The sequence below is a fragment of the Uranotaenia lowii genome, chromosome 3, assembly GCF_029784155.1.
Source record: "Uranotaenia lowii strain MFRU-FL chromosome 3, ASM2978415v1, whole genome shotgun sequence".
In the NCBI taxonomy this organism is placed as follows: Eukaryota; Metazoa; Arthropoda; class Insecta; order Diptera; family Culicidae; genus Uranotaenia; species Uranotaenia lowii.
Window position 1 is genome coordinate 343,637,990 of NC_073693.1, and position 22,410 is coordinate 343,660,399.

General features: G+C 36.6%; 1 protein-coding gene across 6 annotated transcripts in view; it reads right to left on the reverse strand.

Annotated features, from left to right (window-relative positions):
* LOC129750773 (phosphorylase b kinase gamma catalytic chain, skeletal muscle/heart isoform-like) overlaps positions 1-21,428 on the reverse strand; it is a 47,431-nt gene extending 26,003 nt beyond the window's left edge. For 2 of the 6 annotated variants that reach the window (XM_055745805.1, XM_055745804.1), the window contains exons 1-3: positions 20,915-21,424; positions 3,651-3,820; positions 3,191-3,323 (exon numbers count right to left, since the gene is read on the reverse strand). In XM_055745805.1, the coding sequence (XP_055601780.1) occupies positions 3,191-3,323; positions 3,651-3,820; positions 20,915-21,006 (395 nt within the window). In that variant the 5' untranslated portion in view covers positions 21,007-21,424. Of the gene's footprint in view, positions 1-3,190; positions 3,324-3,650; positions 3,821-20,914 lie in introns of all 6 variants that reach the window. The other 4 variants (XM_055745808.1, XM_055745803.1, XM_055745806.1 and 1 more) reach the window with 4 other exon arrangements.
* Between the last annotated feature and the right edge of the window lie 982 nt (positions 21,429-22,410).

Consider the following 22,410-nt stretch of genomic DNA (forward strand, 5'->3'; position numbering starts at 1 on the left):
TTTTGTCATTTTTGTCATTTTTGATATTTTTGTCATTTTTGTCCTTTTTGTCCTTTTTGTCATTTTTGTCATTTTTGTCATTTTTGTCATTTTTGTCACCTTTGGCATTTTTTTCATTTTGTCATCTTTGTCATTTTTGTCATTTTTGTCATTTTTGTGATTTTTGTCATTTTTGTCATTTTTGTCATTTTTGTCATTTTTTGTCATTTTTGTCATTTTTGTCATTTTTGTCATTTTTGTCATTTTTGTCATTTTTTGTCATTTTTGTCATTTTTGTCATTTTTGTCATTTTTGTCATATTTGTCACCTTTGTCATTTTTGTCCTTTTTGTCCTTTTTGTCCTTTTTGTCCTTTTTGTCATTTTTGTCATTTTTGTCACCTTCGGCATTTTTTTCTTTTTGTCATCTTTGTCATTTTTGGCATTTCTGTCATTTTTGTCATTTTTGTCATTTTTGTCATTTTTGTCATTTTTGTCATTTTTGTCATATTTGTCATTTTTGTCATTTTTGTCATTTTTGTCATTTTTGTCATTTTTGTCATTTTTGTCATTTTTGTCATTTTTGTCATTTTTGTCATTTTTGTCATTTTTGTCATTTTTGTCATTTTTGTCATTTTTGTCATTTTTGTCATTTTTGTCATTTTTGTCATTTTTGTCATTTTTGTCATTTTTGTCATTTTTGTCATTTTTGTCATTTTTGTCATTTTTGTCATTTTTGTCATTTTTGTCATTTTTGTCATTTTCGTCATTTTTGACATTTTAGTCATTTTTCTCATTTTTGTCATTTTTGTAATTTTTGTCATTTTTGTCATTTTTGTTATTTTTGTCATTTTTGTCGTTTTTGTCATTTTTGTTATTTGTGTCATTATTATGATATCGTTATTTTTGAATTTTTTTGTATGTTTGTCATTTTTAGAATTCCTGACATTTTTGTCATTTTTGGCATTCTTGTCATTTTTGTCCTTTTTGTCAATTTTGGCATTTTTGTAATTTTTTACCTGTTTGTCATTTTTGTCATTTTTCCCATTTTTGTAATTTATGTCAATTTTGAAGTTTTTGTCATTTTTAATATTTTTGTTTTTTTTTTGTCATTTTTGGCATTCCTGTCATTGTCATTGTCATTGTCATTGTTGTCATTTCTATCATTTTTGACATTTTAGTCATTTTTGTCATTTTAGTCATTTTAGCCATTTTAGTCATTTTTGTCATTTATGTCATTTATGTCATTTTTGTCATTTTTGTCATTTTTGTCATTTTTGTCATTTTTGTCATTTTGGTCATTTTGGTCATTTTGGTCATTTTGGTCATTTTGGTCATTTTGGTCATTTTGGTCATTTTGGTCATTTTGGTCATTTTGGTCATTTTGGTCATTTTGGTCATTTTGGTCATTTTGGTCATTTTGGTCATTTTGGTCATTTTGGTCATTTTGGTCATTTTGGTTATTTTGGTCATTTTGGTCATTTTGGTCATTTTGGTCATTTTGGTCATTTTGGTCATTTTGGTCATTTTGGTCATTTTTGTCATTTTTGTCATTTTTGTCATTTTTGTCATTTTTGTCATTTTTGTCATTTTTGTCATTTTTGTCATTTTTGTCATTTTTGTCATTTTTGTCATTTTTGTCATTTTTGTCATTTTTGTCATTTTTGTCATTTTTGTCATTTTTGTCATTTTTGTCATTTTTGTCATTTTTGTCATTTTTGTCATTTTTGTCATTTTTGTCATTTTTGTAACTTTTCATTTTTGTCATTTTTTGTCAGTTTAGTCATTTCTGTCATTTTTTTGCCATTTTTGTCATTTTTGTCATTTTTTTGTAATTTTTGTCATTTTTGTCATTTTTGTCATCTTGTCATTTTTGTCTAAATCTGATCCAGACTCATACTGATCCATATCCTGATCCTTCTTAATTTGCCCATCCAGATTTTTAACCAACACGATTGGTAGCGCAAAGAATGAAGACAACACGAGAATGTTGATGTGGGTTTTTCTCTTGAACGCGGTTTCCTCTTTTTACATGACAATAACATAAACACAACATATTCCCAGAGGTGTCCTAAAAAGCTGTGAAACACGATTAATTTTTCTTTTTCAATTTCAAATGTTTTTCCGTTGTTGTAATTTCGTGGCCATTTTGCCATTTTATTTTTCCTCTCGCTGGCCATTTCGTTTTCAGCGTTTCTTCGCAATGCAAACTAAATTTTAAACAATAATTTCGGTTTCGGTTAAATTTATTAAAATTTTTAGCAATAATTGCGAACGATTCGAAGCTGTTCAAAACTTTTTCCCAATTTGGGCCATATTATACTTCCAAACCATTTTAAGCATTTTGTTTGCAAATTGGACGGACCATCGCTCTTTTTTTTGTATTTTAAAGCATTTTTACATTCTACTCATCGCTATGAAAAATGTTCCATTATCTTATTCATTTTTGCACATTTAAACTGTTAAGAGCGTTTTTAGGATCAAAATTCGAATTATTTTGCTTTCGAATGTATGCTAAGTTTTACAAACTTCAGTTGGGAGAAATAAAAGAAAATTAGTATAAAAACTCTGTAGCACCAATTTGAGGTATAAACTGGTCGGTAGTTCTGTTATATTTTTTCTTTTCCACAGCAATTTCAAAATAGATCTCGATTGTGAATCTGGATATTTGATCTTATATTGAAACCAGATTATGAGTCTAAATTTCACAATTCGTTACGTTTTTTCTTTTTTTTTCCTAGAATACTGTAGAACCTTCCAAAGATTCTAAATTTAGAACTGAGAACGTAGGCAATATTGTTATTGACCTGACAGCGTAGAAATAGCACAAAATTATTGTGTATCTCACAATACCGATAGACATTATTTCGGTCTTTTTACGGTCAATCCCGCTAATTGGGCCACCCGACCGGTCTCACTCACTCACTCTCTATTTGGTCATAGCTGATTGATTATTGACGAGGAATCGACAGTTATCAACATTCTTCGAATCACATGAAAGCCTCTCGCGTCACCAAAACGGGTAGACATCTGATGTCCGGCGCGAGACAACTTAACTGGACCGGGTAGGCCATTCTCTAAAAGGGATCTAATTTCCGTTCCTACTTAGAATAATTCACGTGCCCTGGCAGGTGCCAACATACATATTTGTACAACTTGTTAGTTCTAGCGCGTTTATGGTTGAATAAATCATTCAGGGGGCCTCTCACTTACCTCATAATATAACGTGACTTTTTCTCGGACAGTGTCACTACCGATGTCAGATAATCGAACAGCTCACCCTGCCGGCAAAGTTCGAACACCAGAAAGATGAAGGCATCCGACTCGAACACATCCTGCAGCTCGACTGTTTGGGCGATTTGGTGATGGTGATGTTGATGATGAAAGTGTCCGGAAGATTCGGGGAAACAAAACAGAGAACAAGACAAGAGCACGTTAAAAGCTGCACGTATCACCACTTTGGAAGATCGATGACTGCCCGGATCGAAGGCAAGTACCCAACAACTTTCGGCAATCTCCCAGAAGGTTAACCCCCCACAAAAATGTCTTCGGTTGCAATGTGAAGCAATTTCACAACTTTCCGATAAATTAGCAACTAACGCCAGCCGGACATGAATTGCATCAGCATCATCAACCTCATATTCATCACCCTCCCACCAACAACAACACTCACTGATGAATTTGTGGCCCATAACCTGCCGGAGGATTTGGATCTCCTGCCGGGTTGCTTCGAGCATGTGGTTCGAGTCCCCGGATTCCGCTGCTCCGAGGTCGATGATTTTGGCCGCGAACTCCTTGCCAGTTTCCTTCTCGATGCATCGTCGCACCGTGGAACTGATGCCTCTGGAATGGGGAAGTTGAGAAAGAATGAAAACGTTTAGTTAATTAGAAGCACACAAATTCAAAGCAAAAGATTCGTGAAATTATGAAATATAATATGCTTAAAATAATATATATAAATTGAAAATTTATATTCTTAAAAAGCTTAAGATATTAAAATGTTTGTTTATTTAGCTTTATATGGTACTGGTGAAGAATTCTTGGTAGCGTCAGAAAATTTTGATTCATGTCTTTCTAGATTTAAAATTGCTGGTTAGGTCAGAAGAAATCTTAATGTGTTTGAAGGCGAGGTTGGGACAGAATGATAAAAAGTGACAAATATGTCCAATATTTGGGACCAATATAGTACAGAAATTAAGTTGTTCAGCTCATGTGTTCATGATTTTTTTTTGAAAAACTGATCTGAAGTTGTAGGTATATAATCATAATCCTTTTAATCATAATAATAATAGAAATATTCTTCACTCTTCAAAAACACAAAGGACATATGAAACGCGCCTCCATGTGAGGAAAGATCTAACCAAGACCTAAGATTCCTTAGACGGATTTTTTTCTCCTAAAGCTTCTGGCGAAAATTGTTAAGCTTATTATCACCGAAACTGATAACACCAGTATACCATTTTTTTAGTTTCATAATATTCTTCATGATAAGTTAGTAGACTTCGTTAAAATATTTTATAATCTAAATATGATTTTGATTTATCGGTTCAACCTAACTCTTATTGGAGTAGTATGTTTTGAGTTATCTTAAAATCAGATGTGCCTAAATAAAAGGTAGGTTTAAAGAAGTAAAATCTGCGGAAAAAATATTCTTCCTTTACAAGCTCATTAATTTTTAGAGAAATGCTGATTTCCTGCTGATAATCAATTAATCTAAAATCATATTGCAGAACATGCGTGGTCCTATGGGGGAGGGGATTATCGGGGTGATCCCAATAGAAAAGTTAAAAAATTCGAAACAAAGGGATTTAATTAGGGGGTTTTCTTGTGATTATTTTTAAATATATTTCAGTTCTAAATATGTGGATACACTTTTAATTGTAAGTCCTGATTTTGGCATGAAGCATCTCAAAAGTCCATCATTTTTCTTTTTCATAGACAATTGAGGCCCTCAGAATCAGAGGGGTGCAACTTCCAAAATCATCAATTTTGAGTTAAGTATACCTTACGATTCTTCATGTTTCAATGTACATCTGGTGCAAAACTCAGATTTTTTTTATAATTTTTTTTAACACTGCAGCCCGTGGCGTAGATACCCTTCAAGTCTCCTATGCCAGCGGGCATGAGATCGAATAACGGTCACGGCATACATAGTACGCTTTCAGTTGGTTGGTGATTTTAGCATTTGTAAGATGCTAGCCTTCATATTCTCGAAAGATGTACCTACGCTTAGAGTTAAGAAAACAGAATCAAGCTTCATTGAGATCCTGTATGTGTTTGTGTTCGTTTTCAAAGATTACTGAATCCAAGTCAGTTTTGAAAGCACACCGTTAATCACACTCAAACACTCTTTTAAAACTGCTCGAATTCTAAAAGTATATGGAAAATCGAGCTCCTTCAAAACTTTGAAGCGCATTTTCTCGAAACTATCATTTGGGCACTTGCACCCCTTTGACCCCAAGCGCCTCAATTGATTTAACTAATAAATTTGAATTGAGAACATGCATTTCAATTTTAGAATCACACAAGTAATTTAAAAATGTCCACAACACAAAAGCCCTAGCTTACATGCGATTCTTCTGCCAAAGGTGCTTTAGCGATGATCTTCCCTGAATCAATATGTACTTTAATTTTTGTCTAAGAATTCAATTTTTTTATTCAATATTTGGCCAAAATTCCTAACATTAAAAAAAAATATTGAAAAAAAAACAAACAAATTATTATTCAAAACATCAACTCGGAGTATCAAAAATAATCGAACGATTATGGCTTTTTTTGAAGACATAGGGGAAAACTGTACAAGACGCACCAGTTAGGAATAATCGCTATTTACAGCGATACCCATCAGCTAAGAACCAAATTCAAAGTTCACGACACGACGATTCAGGGATCAGATAAACGTCTAATCAAAAAGAAATAAGATGTTAAAAACACGATTTTCATTACATTTTTGTAGAAAACTAAAACAGCTAGAAAACAAGCCGCGGTGTAGAACGCCAAAACTAGTGGGCAGAACGCACCATACCGAAAGGGTGGTGAGAAATGGAACATTATTTATACGGAATATAATAATTAAACATCAAATTTTTAATTACATTTTCATCATATTTTTGTAAACTAACCATACTTTGGCAAAAAACCTTCATTATTGCTTAATTTACTGAATATTTTGCTATTCAAAATTCGCCTTTTCATTTCCTTAAAGGTAAAACGCCTTCATATTTTTGCTAAGCATTGCACCGCCAATGTAGTTACGTCACTAGAACCAGTATGAAATTTTCTTTCTTTTGCATATAATTTTTGTGCCTAATCCTTACGATAACATACTCAAAATCCAGTGCAAAGCTGAATTTAGGCGTAGGAATTGTATCAAAAATCCGAATTGATGAAATGTTCGAAAAACAGCTAGGGGAGAGCACCCAGGGCATAATGAGCACTACTCTTTTCTACGAAAGTACGTATTTTCTTAAATAAATTTTCATGAGGATTTGTTTCGTACTTCCTATAGTATTAATTTTTCACAAAAAAGGAATCTCCTTATCATTTTTACAGAGATATTTAAAAAAAACTAGCTTGGTTCTCAAGTTATGAATATAGAGCACCATATTATCGAGGCATAATGAGCATTTTCTGCCGTAGAATCTAGCAGCGAATTAAAATTGATTAATAGCGCCACACCTTGACTAGTTTTCATCCGACGATTTAGCCTGTTGGTAAGGTGTCGGAGAGGTAATCAAAAGACTAGCGTTAGATTTCTGTTCGAGGTGATTTTTTTCCATTTACAATTCATGTTCGATTTTTTTATTGTTACATTATACGGCTAGTAGCATCATCCTCCGAACAAAGCACATAATGTATGAGCGTGCGTGAATTGTTTGTATTCTACAAACAGACCTAGATTATTTTGGTATTGCTTTGTTTAATGAATCTACGACTCACCTGACTTCATCGAATTGAATTCGCTGCTAGATTCCCCGGCAGAAAACGCACATCTTGCCCTGATTAATGGTGCTCATACTGCCTCAGGGGGGGGGGTCTCATTATGCCTCCACAGTGGCTGGTTTTCAGCTTTTGGCAAAAATTTTTAAAATGCATTTTTTAACGTTTTCATCTAGTTTTTCACGTTTCAGCCCGTTAGGGAATAGGCTTTTGAAGTGTCTGAACACGAAACAATAATGTAACCTCCATACTATAGCTCTTTTCTATGGTTAAACAACCGTTTTCCTTAAGGTGACCATTATGCCCCCATCTCCCCTACCTTTGAAAATTCGTCATAAATTATGTATTTCGTATTTCACAAAATCTTAAGATGCCAAAATGTGACAAATTACGTCCCCTTTAAAATTCAATTTTCTCTACTGTAACAGGAACAGCTTTGGCGGTTGATTGATTGAAAAGTACGGGTTTTACACAACTTTTTTACGTTTTTTGTGGGCATGATCTTAAAAAAAATTTGATAAAAATTTCCGTATGTGCAACATATAGCCTCTAACTTCAGCTTTCTCAGGCACTAAGTGAAAAATTTTTCGAGCACTAAATAACTGATTTATAGCAATTTTCCTGAAGCATGTTTTTTCATAAAAAAAATTCTTGGACTTAAAATAACTTTGAAATAATTGATTGTAACTGAAAACTGTCTGAGAAACATATTTGAGTCACATTATAAGCTTTTCAAAACTATAAATTTTAAAGAAATCGGTTGAGAAACAAGAAAGTTATAGCGAAAACAGTGTAAACCGTCATTTAACCGCTCGCGGTATGAATAGGTATATACAAAGTGTCGGTATGTTCAGTGTTAATAAAATTATACGCAAACATTGAAAGTGTTAATGAAATATAGCTTAAAACATAAATAGAATCAAGATAGCCGGGTTGTCGTTTTTTTGAACAAATCGTTGGCGTCATCTACACAATATTTATGGTGCTGCCGCCCTGCGAGATGGGATCCAAGCTTTGCCGCTTTCCACACAAGTATTGCAGCTTTGCATTCAAGCTTTTAGTGGAAGCACATCATCACACTAATACTTAGAAAATCAAGCGTAGCTTCACTCACACAATGTTTATGTTTATATTGTTTGCACTGGTGCATGTGTGTGCGTGAAAAAAGTTCAAATTCGAGCTTGGATCTCAACCCGTCAACCCTAATTTGGCGCTAGTGTTTTGTCGCCAGAATTCCGTGCAAGTCGATAGCGCCTGCTATTAGGTTGGTTATTTTTGTTTTTTTTTATATTTTCAAAATTGAAAAAAATCATGAATCAAAATATTGTAACCTATATTTATTAGTTATGAATAATTATTTATGAAACTTGAAAAAGAAAAATATCATGAAATCAAAAACCATAGTTTAAATTTTCATTCCAACTTACATTTTTTTCGTTTTTAATATTTTTAAGATCCATATAATGTTCATATAAATAAAAAAAAATACAGCTATTGCAAAACTGATCAATACAAATCAATAAAAAAGCTCTTATTTATATTTTGCTTCTAGGAAAAAATGTGAGTTTTGTTGGCTTGTGCTTTCAGATATTGGACTTTCATTTCAATATTTTTTTGAATTATTTCTTAAAAATATTTTTAAAAAAATTGGGAAGAATGTATCTTTCAAGAAATTAAAAACACAATTTTCCACTTTATTCATAAACTCTTTCTTGCAAATTTTTAAACAATTACAAACGAAGAGTTAAAATTCATTTCAATCGTTCTAGATCAACCCAAATATTTTTTTCGCTAAAAGATTAACATTAGTTTAGTATTATGATCTACAAACAGTTTTTAGCTGCGAAAAACTTCAGATAATATGATAATATTTCATTAGTATAGATTGTTAGATGAACGTATTTTGAAAAGTTCTGTGCAAAACTGAATAAAAATAATTGGATTTGATGTTACACCAACTTTAGTGAACCCCGTCTAAATGCGGGATTGGGTTGTAGAGAGATAATTAATGTTCAAAATCAAGAATGAGAACTGGAAATTCAAGAGCAAATCAATGGTGATTTCGAAAAGCTCCAGACTTCAGAATTATTTTTTATAATTTTATTTCTTAATCAATCATCATGAATTTAAACATGGATAAAATTTATTGGCCACAATTCGCAATGATAAATGGATTAAGAATTTATAAAAACAACACAATATTTCCGAACCTTCATTTAGAAAAAAAACAGTTTAGAATAAGAATAAAATATCAGAGTTTTAAATTCATAGCATATGTTATCAAAAAATTATCTCAAATAGTCGCTTTTTCGAACGTAAAGCTTCCAGATGAAGATAGGTAATTTCAATTTCGTTTAGTAAACCTTGCGCTGATATGAAGATGCTCAAAAAAAATGATAATTTATTGATTTCATAAAATTTCCTTTGATTGAACAACATTCAATTGAAAGACATTTATAACGAGAGATTCTTTAATGAACTTATTAGTCGATATTTTTAACCCCCTGGTTTACAAAATACTGAAATCAGTTTATCAAAATTTTCTCGCATGAAACATAATCTATAATGTTTCAGCTTTAAGTTGTATCAAAGCATATCATAATAAGTATAAATAATAGTTAAAAAGTTCTAATTTTATTTTCTACTAGCTGACCCGGTAAACTTCGTTTTACCTTCTAAAGTATAAATCGTAATAAATGTAAAATTTCATCTACACGTCCTTAACTGCATCGTGCTCGCGAATAGATTCTTATGGAAATCGTAACAAATAAAAATGAATTTGTATTGGGACCCCCTTCCATAAAAAGTGAGATCCTTGAAACCATTATACAAACCATCTCTGACCCAAAAAACCCTCGGATACCAAATTACACTTCATTCCGACCGACCATTCATACGTGATGTTGTTACAAAGAAAATGCCTCCATTTTTATATATAAGATTTTTGAATTTTTTCAAATACTTCTAATTTATTTCAATGAGATTAAATTGAAGGAGACGAGTGTAAAACGAAAAAAATGAGATCTTTGAAAATGATGAAACGCTAAATTTAAAAGAAATCGGTTCGAATCCAGCTGAGTTACAACAGCGCGAATGAATGAATTCACGTCACAAATTTGGATTTTTTGTTCAATTTTATAAGGGAAATATGCTCTTAAAACTTGTTTAACCCTACGGAGGGTCGGATTTTTACGAATCGAAAATAATTCAGTTTTATTTTTTAATGAGATCGTTATTTTCAAATTTAAATAACAAAAGTATTAAAAAAGTTAATTTTTTTTTTCGGTGATTCTTTAAATGAATACTATGAGAAACAGTAGTAATTTTAACATATGGCTCCCTAATATGTTGCTAATCAAGTGCCAGTCAAAATAAGGAAAAAGTAAGGAAAACATACTGAAAATTTATTACCTTTGAAAGTGTACATAAAATAGCCTTTAAGGCTCTAAAGAATGGTTCGGAATAACTTGAAATTTCGTGACGTGACACTACCCTTTTCTGTTTAAATTCAATTTGTGACCGTTTGATACTATTTTTATTTTCATTTTCAAGCAAATTAAATCACTCTTAGAGTGATAACAGTTCAGGAAGGTCCGGAGCAAGTTTTGCAAAAATAATCATGAAATTTTTTTTTGGAAGCTTAAAATACGATTAAAAAACTGTCGATGAGTTTTGATGATTTTTTTTTTCCATTTTGTTTTCTTTATTTTTTTAGTGATTTTTGGGTTTTGACCAAATTTGACCGGATATTGCCCGGATTTTTGGTCGTCAACGCCAGGTGTTAATATAAAATTGCCCGCATTTGTCCGGCACGGATACGTGCTGAAAGAATTCTGGCAACCTTAGTCTATAGTCTTTTTCATATTATAAGCAGCGATGATTGGTTTACATGTAAAGTAAGATTACATTTTTCTAACTGTAGATAAACATTTTCCATACTTGGTTTCTTTTGCTCAATGAGTTTTCGAATTTTGCAAAAAAAAAAAAACCCTTCCTTCTTCCTATCTACCCACTGGAAGATGAAAGTTATATCTATTAAATGACGTCTAGCATCTAGAGTCTTCTAGATATCAGCATACTCTTTACACATTTGAAATCTTATGAAAGACACTTCAAATCACTAAGAAATGTTCAGCAATTTTCAACCCTTTTGACGGACGGAATTTTGTAAGGATCAGTAATTGTGAGCCCGGAAACTTATGCCACTTTTTTGCATTCAGTACAAACAGGAATCTACTGTCTTTTAAGCACAATATTTATTGGACTAGATTCTTGCGATAAATTCCAAAAAGGTAGTCGCAAACTATATTACGCGCGATGAAAAAAAAAAACGTAGAACGTGTTCGCTCCACCAGATCCCGGAGCTTAAAGCGTGCAGCGTAGAGATCAAATAAGAACCCAGAATCCTTGATCATACTGACTGGACACACGATTTCATTTATTGGATATTTTTTCCAGCAGTACAAAATATCGACTCCAGAGTGCGCTTCGATCACTTTAGATGAAATGCTATCCGAGTAGGAAAGTGCTACGCAACTTTCAAGGAAAATAGGTGATGCCACCGAGCTAAACAGGTAAATTTTTCCTACAAGGGTTTTTTGTCAAATTTTGCAAGGTTCGCTATACCGACGATAGGTGGAGAAATTAGACAGAAAATGATTGGATTTTCATTAGAGGTGTCATGTCAGTATGGCCGGTGCCAGAATCACGACTTCCTAAAAGCATAAGTTCATCGATCATAAGAAATTCAAATAACCGGCAGCCCAATCTGAATTCTCCAAGTCCATAACCCGGAAGGGATCATCAATTGAAAAAATTGACTCACTCAGTAGTTACATTCTCAAGCACTTATTGTCGGAGTGAGACCGATGTGCCGGTATAATCAGAAAATAAATTTGCATTTCCTAGGAGGGTAGATTCAGCTAAGTCGTCTACAACCAAAGGGACAACAAAAGAAATTTTAATCCGCAAACAAGAAGCTTACACTAGGAACGAACTACTGATTCAGAGAATATGTTTAGTTAGATGATTTTTGAGTTTAGAGAAGAGAGTGTTCCCCAATTAGGTATTATCTAAGTAAGTAAATCCGTGTAAGTGGGCACTCTCGTGGGGTGGATGGCAGCTGATTATGCCGTGATTCGGTCGTGTGCGGGTGGCATTTGCCTTTATATTAAGATGGCTTGAGTCATATAATTTAGAACCTAGCTAGATGAACAAAGTTTAATTTGAGATCATGATGTGATAAGAAAATTTATAAGGTTCTTTCTCATACCTAGAACTTTTTCTGAAGAAACGTTCTAATACTACTGAAAATTCCGTGCTCAAGACGACTGTCATTACAATCACGGACAAATGTCAACGACATAACGTTGGTGATGAGTTTCACTTTCGAACGTTTGGGGGCGGCAGCTTCTGGTGTGTAAACAATTTGCTGTACGTTTCCGGATTCAGTTTACAATCTACTTTACACCGGGACGGCATCGGCATACCCGGCATCGATCATGTTTTGCTGCGTCATACTGAACCGGCACTCGAGTCGCCTGCCGGACTCTGCAAAAATCGCATTCCATTCAAGTTCATCAATCCTTCAACCGTTGATAATAATATCGGGCACCATCACATCAGCCAGTTTTGTTTGTTTTTGCAAAATCACACAATTGATTTGCTGAATAATAATTATTTTGCTATCGATGTTCTCCATTCAAATCCAATTACGGATTCAATCAAATGTGCGCTGCTGTTCCAAAAATATCCGTTATAAATACACAGTCGCGTTTATTATATACGTGTGCCGAGTCAGGTCACACAAGAATCGATCCGTGTTGTAGTACTAATAGGTGTCTCGGGTTATTGTTGTTGGAGGCCTGTTCGCCGACTACCTAGTAGTCGTTTTAATTACTCAGCTTAGTAGATTGTTTTCTTGTTGATTCCGCTTGTTGTTTACATTCAAGCTGTGGGTCAGACTACCGTCCCCTCTGTTCTTTACCCGTAGTTTTGAGTAAATAGCTGACTATACGCTCTACGCCATGAAGTCACATGAACCGTTTTCGGTGACCGGCTTGGCTAGGACACAAATTTTAACATACTAGTAGGTACAGGCTAACTACGCGTCGTCCATTGGCACTGAGCTTGTGAGCTGAGCTGGTGGTGCGATTTTCGGTTTGTTTGTGTGTTTGGAAGCCAGCTATCATAATATCGTTTCAAATTTGTAAGCGCTTTTCCTCGAACGCCAGGCACGTAAACTCGGTCGGACCAATCAGCACGTAGCGTTGGCCTTTCGTCAGCTGTCCGATTGGAGGTTGGGCCACTGTCGTCATCAACCAGACAACCCGTGTTCCGGCCTCCCTCTTTGCCTCTCCTAATCTCTACTGTTCACTCACACCCTCCTCTTCTTGACAAAATTTTTCTTTCATCGTCCCAGAAAGTTCCTTCGTGTTTGAAATGTACCCGAACAGCTCAGGCGATGTGGATGGCTACCTATGTACCGAACAATTTCGCTGAGCTTTTCGCAATTTGTCGATGAGACAGACAACCGTCTTAAAAGTTTCAATACATATGCATAGTACTTATATTGAGTTGTTATACATATGTCGTCCAAGTGCCGTGTTGAACGAATTGTGGGGGCCAAAACGGTTTTTAACAACTGCCGATTGGCGGCGCGTGGCCGCCCAATGTATCGCGACAAATGCTACTTTTTTTTTGAAAACCGATACTCTCGGTGACGCTTGTTAGGCCGACGACGACGACAACGTCTTATTGAATGTTGTAGCCGATGATTTTAATAATAGAACTGTGAACTGGGTTCGTTTCAATTAGCGACACACGAAAAATCCCTTGATACATACGGCGAAGTTCGCATTTTCGCGAACCTGAACATTCTATACGAATAAGTATACGCAAATCTGAAGAACGCAAGAATGGAGCTTTCCTAAGCACTTCCAACATCGTCGTCGTCGTCCTCGTCCATCGTTTCGGGTAAATAGATGATGCAATAGTGCCCTTGTCCGACTGCTCCTTTCCCTGGTTAGCCCATTCATGGCGCTGTATTTACTTCAGTGCCGGCGTTTCTGGGGACACTTGAGAAACCCGAAGAGTGCCGGGAACTTGCCGCAAACAAACTTGACCATCGTTGATTGGTTTTCGTCGAGGCGCCTCAATTGAGTCCAATTGGAGTAGATTGATCGATGCTTCCACCAGCAAAACCTCATTCCGGATCCCTACCACATCGTTTACCCGTATGTCTCTTTTCTGTTCTGGTTCATGGATAATGAACGGTTTCAAATACGCGCTCTTGCTTCCTCGAAATCACTCTGTAGATGTAACGAGAATGTAATGGGACTAGGTATACTTACAAATTTAGGCGTACAGTGAAAGTTGATCTTCCAGTCGACACCTTCATTTATTGAACTCGGCGTGGCCTTGATCGCAATTTGTACTTTGTCAAATATTTTTCGTGGAAGTGCCTCGGTTACAAATCCAATCATTATGAGTGTTGGTAAAATATTTCTTATTACCTACACGCATTTAAAAAGTTTTCAGTGAAAATTCTGCTGCTACTGCTAAGGGGCCGTTCAAATATTACGTAACGCAATTTTCGAGCATTTTCAACCCCCTCGCTCCCCTACGTAACACATTCGTCTTAAAATTTCAAAGCAAAATCCACAAAGCGTAACAAACTGCAATACCCCCTCCCCCCCCTAAAAGCGTTACGTAATATTTGAATGATCCCTAATTAATTGCAAAATTAATCTGCTCTGGATGATAAAGGTTCGATGTGTTTCTCGCGTAACAATTTCCAAAATCACAACTAATCATGATGTAATAACTTATTCTGTGCCATCTTCTGCCGAGAAATGTAACCTGTTTGCCAGTCACTTTTCTAGTTTTTTTCCGATCCAATCGTTAAGTACAGATCAAATCAATGCAGTGGTCGTACTATCCCAGAGATTTCTCAGACCTTGACGTCTTCGCTATTCCGAAAAAATGATTCTTGATGCTTTCAGCAATTTGAAGTGTTCTACCACAACCGGAAAAGATGGCATACTTTCGTGGGTTTTGAAAAGGTGTAGCGCCGCACTGGTAAAGCCACTAACTCACATATTAAACCAGTCCATCAAACAACAAAATATTCCTGCCACCTGGAAGAGATCATGAGCCCTGTCTTTAAAAAGGTGACAAATAGGATGTGCGTAATTATCGAGGTGTCACGTCGCCTAGCTGTCTGCTCAAAGGTTTGGCCGGAGTTGGATTTCTGAATTTTTTTCCGAAAAGATCAGTAACCTCAAACCGTCGTCTAGCTGTCAGAATTGGCTCCGCTGAATCAACCGATTTCATTCCAACTTCAGGGGTACCACAAGGCAGTATTTTTGGCCCATTACTGTTTACGCTGTTTTGCAATGATATAAACATGCTTCTTGTTGAATGTGGCGTACTCCTGTATGCGGATGATCTGAAAATATTTCGGATCATATATCATTGGTGTGCTGTCAACCGTCTAGTTTTAAGTGTTGTATCATAACATTTGGACGCAGGAAACAACCTTTCTTGCACGAATATTATGTTGTTAATGAACAACTGCATCGTGAAGACAGAATTAAAGATGTTTGATTTCGTTTAGACAGTCATATGACTTTCAAGCCCCACTACTCTGCTACTCATTTTAGTAGGTTGTGCCAACGTAAGAACTTTTAACTACACAATTAACACAAATTATCTTTTTGTCGATCGGTTTCGGGCTCGATGTTGCCCATCTACAGGACGATGTTGGGTTGATTACCTAGAAGAAAAACACTAACAGAGCATCATACTATCCTACTACAGCATTTGTCGAAGGGGGGTTGGTTTTTTAAACATTTTTGTTTGCCAAGTTGAAAAGCAGCGAAATGATTGACGCGCCATCCTCGTTCTTATAAGGCCTCTCTGAAGTCGTGATGTACATCGATTCCCAGGCATTTAAATGCGACGCTTTTCGAACAAATTATTTGAATTTCACCTATTCCCAATCTATGGAATGGTTGAATTTTGATGCGTGGGCGGCTACACTGGATTCGTTGGATCTGTTGTTGTCTACGGCGTTTTTATGATCCTTTATCCGTGTTTTAAATTTGCGCCTTGTTTGGTCAATATAGACTGCCGGCCAGGTCTTGCAAGGTATCTGCCTCCTCCGGAGGCACCTTATCTTTTAGTTGACCAAACTATCTTTTAAGGTATTGGAACTTTTGTATGCCACTTTCAAACCATGGTTGGAAAGGATCTTCCGAATACCATTAGTTAGAGGTGAGTGGAAGGGCAAACTGACCCTTTGGGATTCTTCCTTTTTTGGTTTGAAAGCGGTAGCATTACTTCGGAACATTTTTTCTTTCATGTTTGCGAAGGATTTTATACACGAATTCTTCATCATAACCGTTCAGATTGGCCGCCAATAATATCCTTTATTTTTCGCTTTGTATGTTGAACAGTCGGTGTGCCATTGAATGATACGCAGCTTGTTTTTGTGTCAAAATGATTTGAATCTACCGTTATGTAGCGACCGGTTGATATCGGTAGATCGCCTCCGAAATCGCTCATGACCAGCTCAGCGAGCAAAGGGGTTAGTTTGCTTCCCATACTGAGGCCAAAGGTTTGTTTGAAGAATCTACCCCGAAAAATGAAATAGTTCTGGTTCATACGTACCTCAGCTATGGTGACGTATGCTTCTATACAATTTGATGGTACTCTGCGTCTTTCCAAATGTCTCCCAAGGCTGCGTAAAGCGTCGGGGATGAAGTTTTTCAATTTTTCAACTAGCTCCACCGAATTTTTGACACTCTTTTCGTGTTTGATCGAGTATTTTCTCACTTCCTCGACCAGCCACGCTGCCAGTTTTTCAGTTGGAGTGCAAATATTCGAAGAAATAGGCCTCATCGCAATCGGGTTTTTGTGTATTTTTGGAAGGCAATACAGGGAGGGGACTTTTGGGTTCGGGACTAGAAATTATCTTTCCAATTTATGTTCACCCTTTAAATGGTTTACCCAGCCAACATGAAATCGTAAAATAAATAATCACCAAACTCGTAAACGGGTGCAATTCAAATCGGATTCGTAAATGTGTATACTTAACATTCGAATATATCGTATATCCATCGTAGAAGATGTTGGATCCAAAATGAAATACGATTTAGTTACGATGTGTTGAATGAAGTCGTATATACTACGATCAATGAGGAATAAAATCTTATAACCATCGCAAAAGAATTCTTAAGAAACGTTTTATTTGAACATAAATCAATTCTGTATCGAAATCGTAAATTACTTCAGATAGATTCGTGAAGAATATAACGTCTATCCCTTCACTTTATATATTGTATAGAATGCCACACTAAGAGGTAAATTAACATCATGTCGCTTCGATATAGCTACAACATTTTCACGAGTTTAACCAGTCGTATAGATCGCCGTTCCGATTCGTAATAACTTAAACCTAATGTACGACTTCATATATGAGTATATTGATATTCATCGCGCATGACGCCATATCGTTCTAATTCTTGTACGTTATTTTAGCAGACATATTGTACAAGTCCTTCATCCCACCTCGTATAAAGTGTCGCTTAAACAGTCAGTCGTGTGTCATATTGCTTCAAGTCGTACTTGAGTACAAAACACCTCGCAAAAAGGGTGACTTAAATCGCCAATCTATCATCAGATTGCTTCAAGTCGTACAAAAGTATTACAAACCTCGCATAAAGGGAGAATTAGATCCAATGTGATGGAAAGAGAGGTGATGAGAAAGAAACGTTGCAAAAGTAGAAGTAAAGTTTTTTCTTCGTAAACATATGCCATATTCGTTTTCATCCTGGTGGTGCACCGGCAGTGCACCAAGTGCTGTCAAAACGTTTTTTTATATGAAGATGACAGCAGTTGGTGCACAACCATCTTTCCACCAGATGAAAACGAATATGGCAATAGTTACCATGCCAGAAGTGACGTCACTACCGACCATTTTTGCGACGAATTTTGCCTAGGATAAATTAAGCTTCTTGACAACGACGCGTCGCGACGCAGGGCTTGTTTATGTTTATTTTTCTTTTTTCCCTCCGACGTGCAATAGTGTGCGTTCCTTTGTGCCACCTTAGTAAAAGTGTACCTCATTGACTTAGATCACCAATTCATCGTCAGATCGCTTCAAGTAAAAGAGTAAAACACACATCGCATAAAATGTGGTTGGAACTGTCAATCATCCCATCATCGTAGTTGTGCTTGAATCGAATCCTTTAATGTAACGTACAGAAGGCTGCCAATGCGACATAAAGTATCAACGCATTTCTGGCAACGTAAATAACATCATATATGATGTCGAAGTTGTAAACCAGAAAATTTCGAAAACATGTACGTATATCGTCTCCACTTTTGGTAGGTATATGCTTTTTTCTAACGTCTTATACGATGATTAGTGTTGACATAGACGTACGTATATCTTTTGATATACCAACCAAATTGTTGGCTGGGTACTTTTTGCCTCGCGTTGTTTGCCTTCTCGATCAAAGAATTAAGAAGGTCTTTAGGCTTACCATTTTTGAACATGCAGGTTGTCAAAGACATCAATCAGATGAAGGCCTGGTGGAATAAGATAGCTAAAACGATGGACGAAGAAGGTGTGCGCCGCCTAATGAGCCGTCCAAAGCATGTAACATATATAATTGGATGAAGGCTTTGGAAGTTACATATTGGCTGACAAAGAGAATCAACTGCCCAATTTCCTTTAGTGAACTTTATGTACTCATTAATGAACTTGAAAGTTGAAAAAGATGATTAATATGTACGTTGTATGTGACTTATTTTGCCCAATTCCCATGAGCGAACTATATGTACTCATTAATGAACTTGAAAGCTGCAAAAGTGATTTATATGTACGTTGTATGGGACTTAAGTCACATAAAGGCACAAAAGTTCTCAAAATGGGATTTACTAAGTAACATAAAGGGCTCAAAACGGGATTTGGTAAGTCACAAAAAGTGCATTGATGTGCTTTCAAAATGAAATCACCACTTCGGGTTTTAGTTTCAGTTAAAACAACATCTTGGCGTGGTCTTGTGGTAGCGTGTTCGATTCTCACCACGAAGGTCGGGGTTCGATCCCCAAGCCGGGCAAGTTTTTTTTCGATAAGTAATTTGGTAATTGAGTGACCATTCTGAGGCGATATATGTAGGAAAGCAGCAAATGAGCAATTTGTCGAGTTTGAAATCCGGCGCGTGGCATCATGGCGGCACCGGTATAGAACACAGTAAATAATCAAGAGAAGTTGATATGAACCGAGGCCTGTGGGTGCTGTTGAGATAGAGAGAGATTTTTTGCTTATTTTGCGATTTTTGAAGCTGAATTAAAAAGCCGCTAGAAGCTGAATAAGGTAAAAGGTACGAAAAAGCTCACTCAACCCATCATTGATCTGAAGTACGTGCTATGCAGCTCACAATTAAAGTTCTTATTGATACTTTCAAGTTCCAAAACAAGTCTATTCAGCAAAGCTTAAAAAACCTCTTTCTATTTCAATTTCACCCTAGACATCAGCTTATATGACTTTTTCTTAATTATTTGGAGCCGCCATGTATTGAAATTCAACAAATCTCTCTAAGAAAAGTAAACGACGAATCTCTCACTTAGCTTCATATGCAGTCTGCAGATATCCTCCGGAGCTCCAATTTCTAATGCAATTATTACACATGTGCAACTTGTAATTTCCAATAGATGCCTCATTGGTTGATATTCGGAATTTTGGAAAAGGCATTCCATTACTTAAACAAAAAAGTTGATTTTACATATTAAAAATCACAAAGAAATTCAAACGGAAAAATATCATATTTCTACCAGCTTTTTCTCGGTTACAACTGGACTGAAGTACACAATTTTATCAATTTTGAGTTGCTCGAAGTTTCGAGTTTAATTTTTTTTTATTTAACTGTTAGTTTCATAATTTTTTAGTTACTTTGGAGCATTCAAAGCACTGAAAAATATGCACTGAGCAGCTAAGCCTAAGATTCTTGGTTCCTTGGAGGAATCCCCGACTTTTTCCCGAATGAGTGGCCACCCTGGGAGTGATATGATTTCGTAGTAATATATAAACCTGCATGCGCACCCGCTTGACCAGAAATCCTGCCAGCCAGGCAGAAAGCACCTCAATGCACTTTTTGTGACTTAGTAAATCTTATTTAGAGTACTTTAGTGCCCTTTTTTCGACTTAACTCTTTTACTACGTACATATATAGCACTTTTGCAACTTTCAAGTTCATAAATGAGTTCATATAGTTCACTCACTCAAGAGAATTTGGCAGTTGTTTCTCTTTTTCAGCCAATATGTAATTTTCAAAACCTTCTTTGAAGTGAATATGTGACTTCTGGTTGCTCGGGAGACTACAGACTTTAATGGGCCTGGAAAGAAGTTCATCCCATTTGGGCTTGCTGATGAACGTGTTGAAGAACATTACCAGATTGTTGGGTTTGTACCTTATATACATAACTCAATGTTTTTCAGTCAATATTTCCGACTATTCCAGAAAAAAGAATAACTTTGAATAAACACTGTTAAGCCGAGTTGGACTCATTGGTCTTAGGCATAAGTCGTGTAATATATGCGCATACAAATAAAAAAAAATGTTTATTTCAGACCAACCGAGTGTTACAATGTAAACAAATAGTTTAGAAATGGTCAAAAGTTTGACATGATGCAACATTACACTATACCGCTTTGAGACTTTCATTTACCAATTACGTAGGTACATAGGTATATCAACTCATCGTAGGTTATAATAGGAGTAGGAGATAATAGTTCACAGACCGAACAATTTATTGAATTCATTAATTTTTGGCGATCAGTTTAAATACACCTATCGTTTAACATATTTCGAGCGTATGCATGTTGGTAAGTTATGTTTTCCTAGGGTTCAAGATGCAATGCAATTTTCATTTTGATTTTTCACAAGATATTAAACGTGTTAGGGTGAAAATAGTTGAACATCGACATACCTTCCGAGAATTTCCTTGGGCTCGTACTTGGCATAGAACCCCTTGGCCGCATCCTTATCCGGCAGCAGATCATCTTCCTCGTCTTTGGCCATCCTTTTCAACTGACTTATCTTCTTCCTCTTGGCCCTAGCCCTCGCCCAAGAGGCTCCTCGATCGCTGGTTTAGCCGGAATTCGGACGTGGGCAGGAAAAAAAAAGGAAGAATAGAAACCCCCGAAGAAAGGGTGTCGTAACACAGAAAAAAATGCACAATCTAGAATTGGTTGGCTTCACAACACCATTCGAGTTTTGATTGGTGATACTCCGGTTTGACCACGCACTACCTAGGATTTTTTTTCCGATTGGAGTCCCTACTACAGGTAGCGCCAACCTTGGTTCCCCGCACAGAGCAACACTCAATTTTTACCGAACTTGCCACAACCGATTCGCACAGAGAAGTGAACCCACAGCTCGCAGTTTCAATGTCAGAAAGGTTAAAGCGACTCCCGACTACTGGTGGGTTTTGGTGGTGTTGGCGATTGACCAACTGAAGCGAAGCAATCCTTGAAAAGGATGTGTCAAGCGATCCTGAAAATTTTCATTAGTCTGATACAAACTCCCGAACATAAAAGATCACTTTTTCTTCGTAATAAACTTTTTGTTAATTATTACTCAAAGCGTTTCTCTGGCCACTGCGGATCCCAAGTCTTCAGGTTATGGGCTCCACTTCAAGAGAAGGCATTCCGCAGTTGGTTGGTCCCAATTACGAGAATTGGAAGTTCCGCGTGAAGCTGTTCCTGGATGCAGCGGAGGTCTCGGAAGTCCTGGAAGAAGGTGCCATCCCTCCTCAAGACGGAGCAGCGCGGACCAAGTGGCGGCAGGCGGATCGGAAGGCGAAATCCCTGTTGGTGTCGTTCGTTTCCGATGAATGCCTGGGTATTGTACGGGAGAAGGAAACGGCTAGGGCTATGTGGAAAGCCCTGGAGGAAACCTTCGCTACAAGATCAGTAACGAGCCAAACGTTGCTCCGGAAGCAGTTGGCTCGCCTGCGGATGAAAGAAGGGTCCTCGATGCAAGCGCATTTCCAAGCATTCGACGATTTGGTCCGGCAGTTGAAGTCTGCTGGGGCGAAATTGGAAACAAGCGATCTGGTGTCTCAACTTTTTCTGACTCTACCAGACAGCTTTGATCCTCTGGTGACGGCCCTCGAGAATCTGGACGAGAAGGATCTTTCGATGGAAATGGTTAAACAGCGACTGTTGGCGGAAGTATCCAAACGAGAAGACCGGATGGAGGAATCGAACGAGGACAAGAGCACGGTGTTCGTCGGACGAAAAGGAAATCGACCGAAGAAACCCAAAGGACCGAAATGCTACCGATGTGGCAAGCTTGGCCACGTTCAAAAGGACTGCCGAAGTCGACAGCCGGAATCTAGCGCTAACACGGTGGTATGCGACCGAAGGACTGTTTCGTTTATGGTCAATCCTACAGCGAGAAAATCGAGCCACCTTGAAGCAA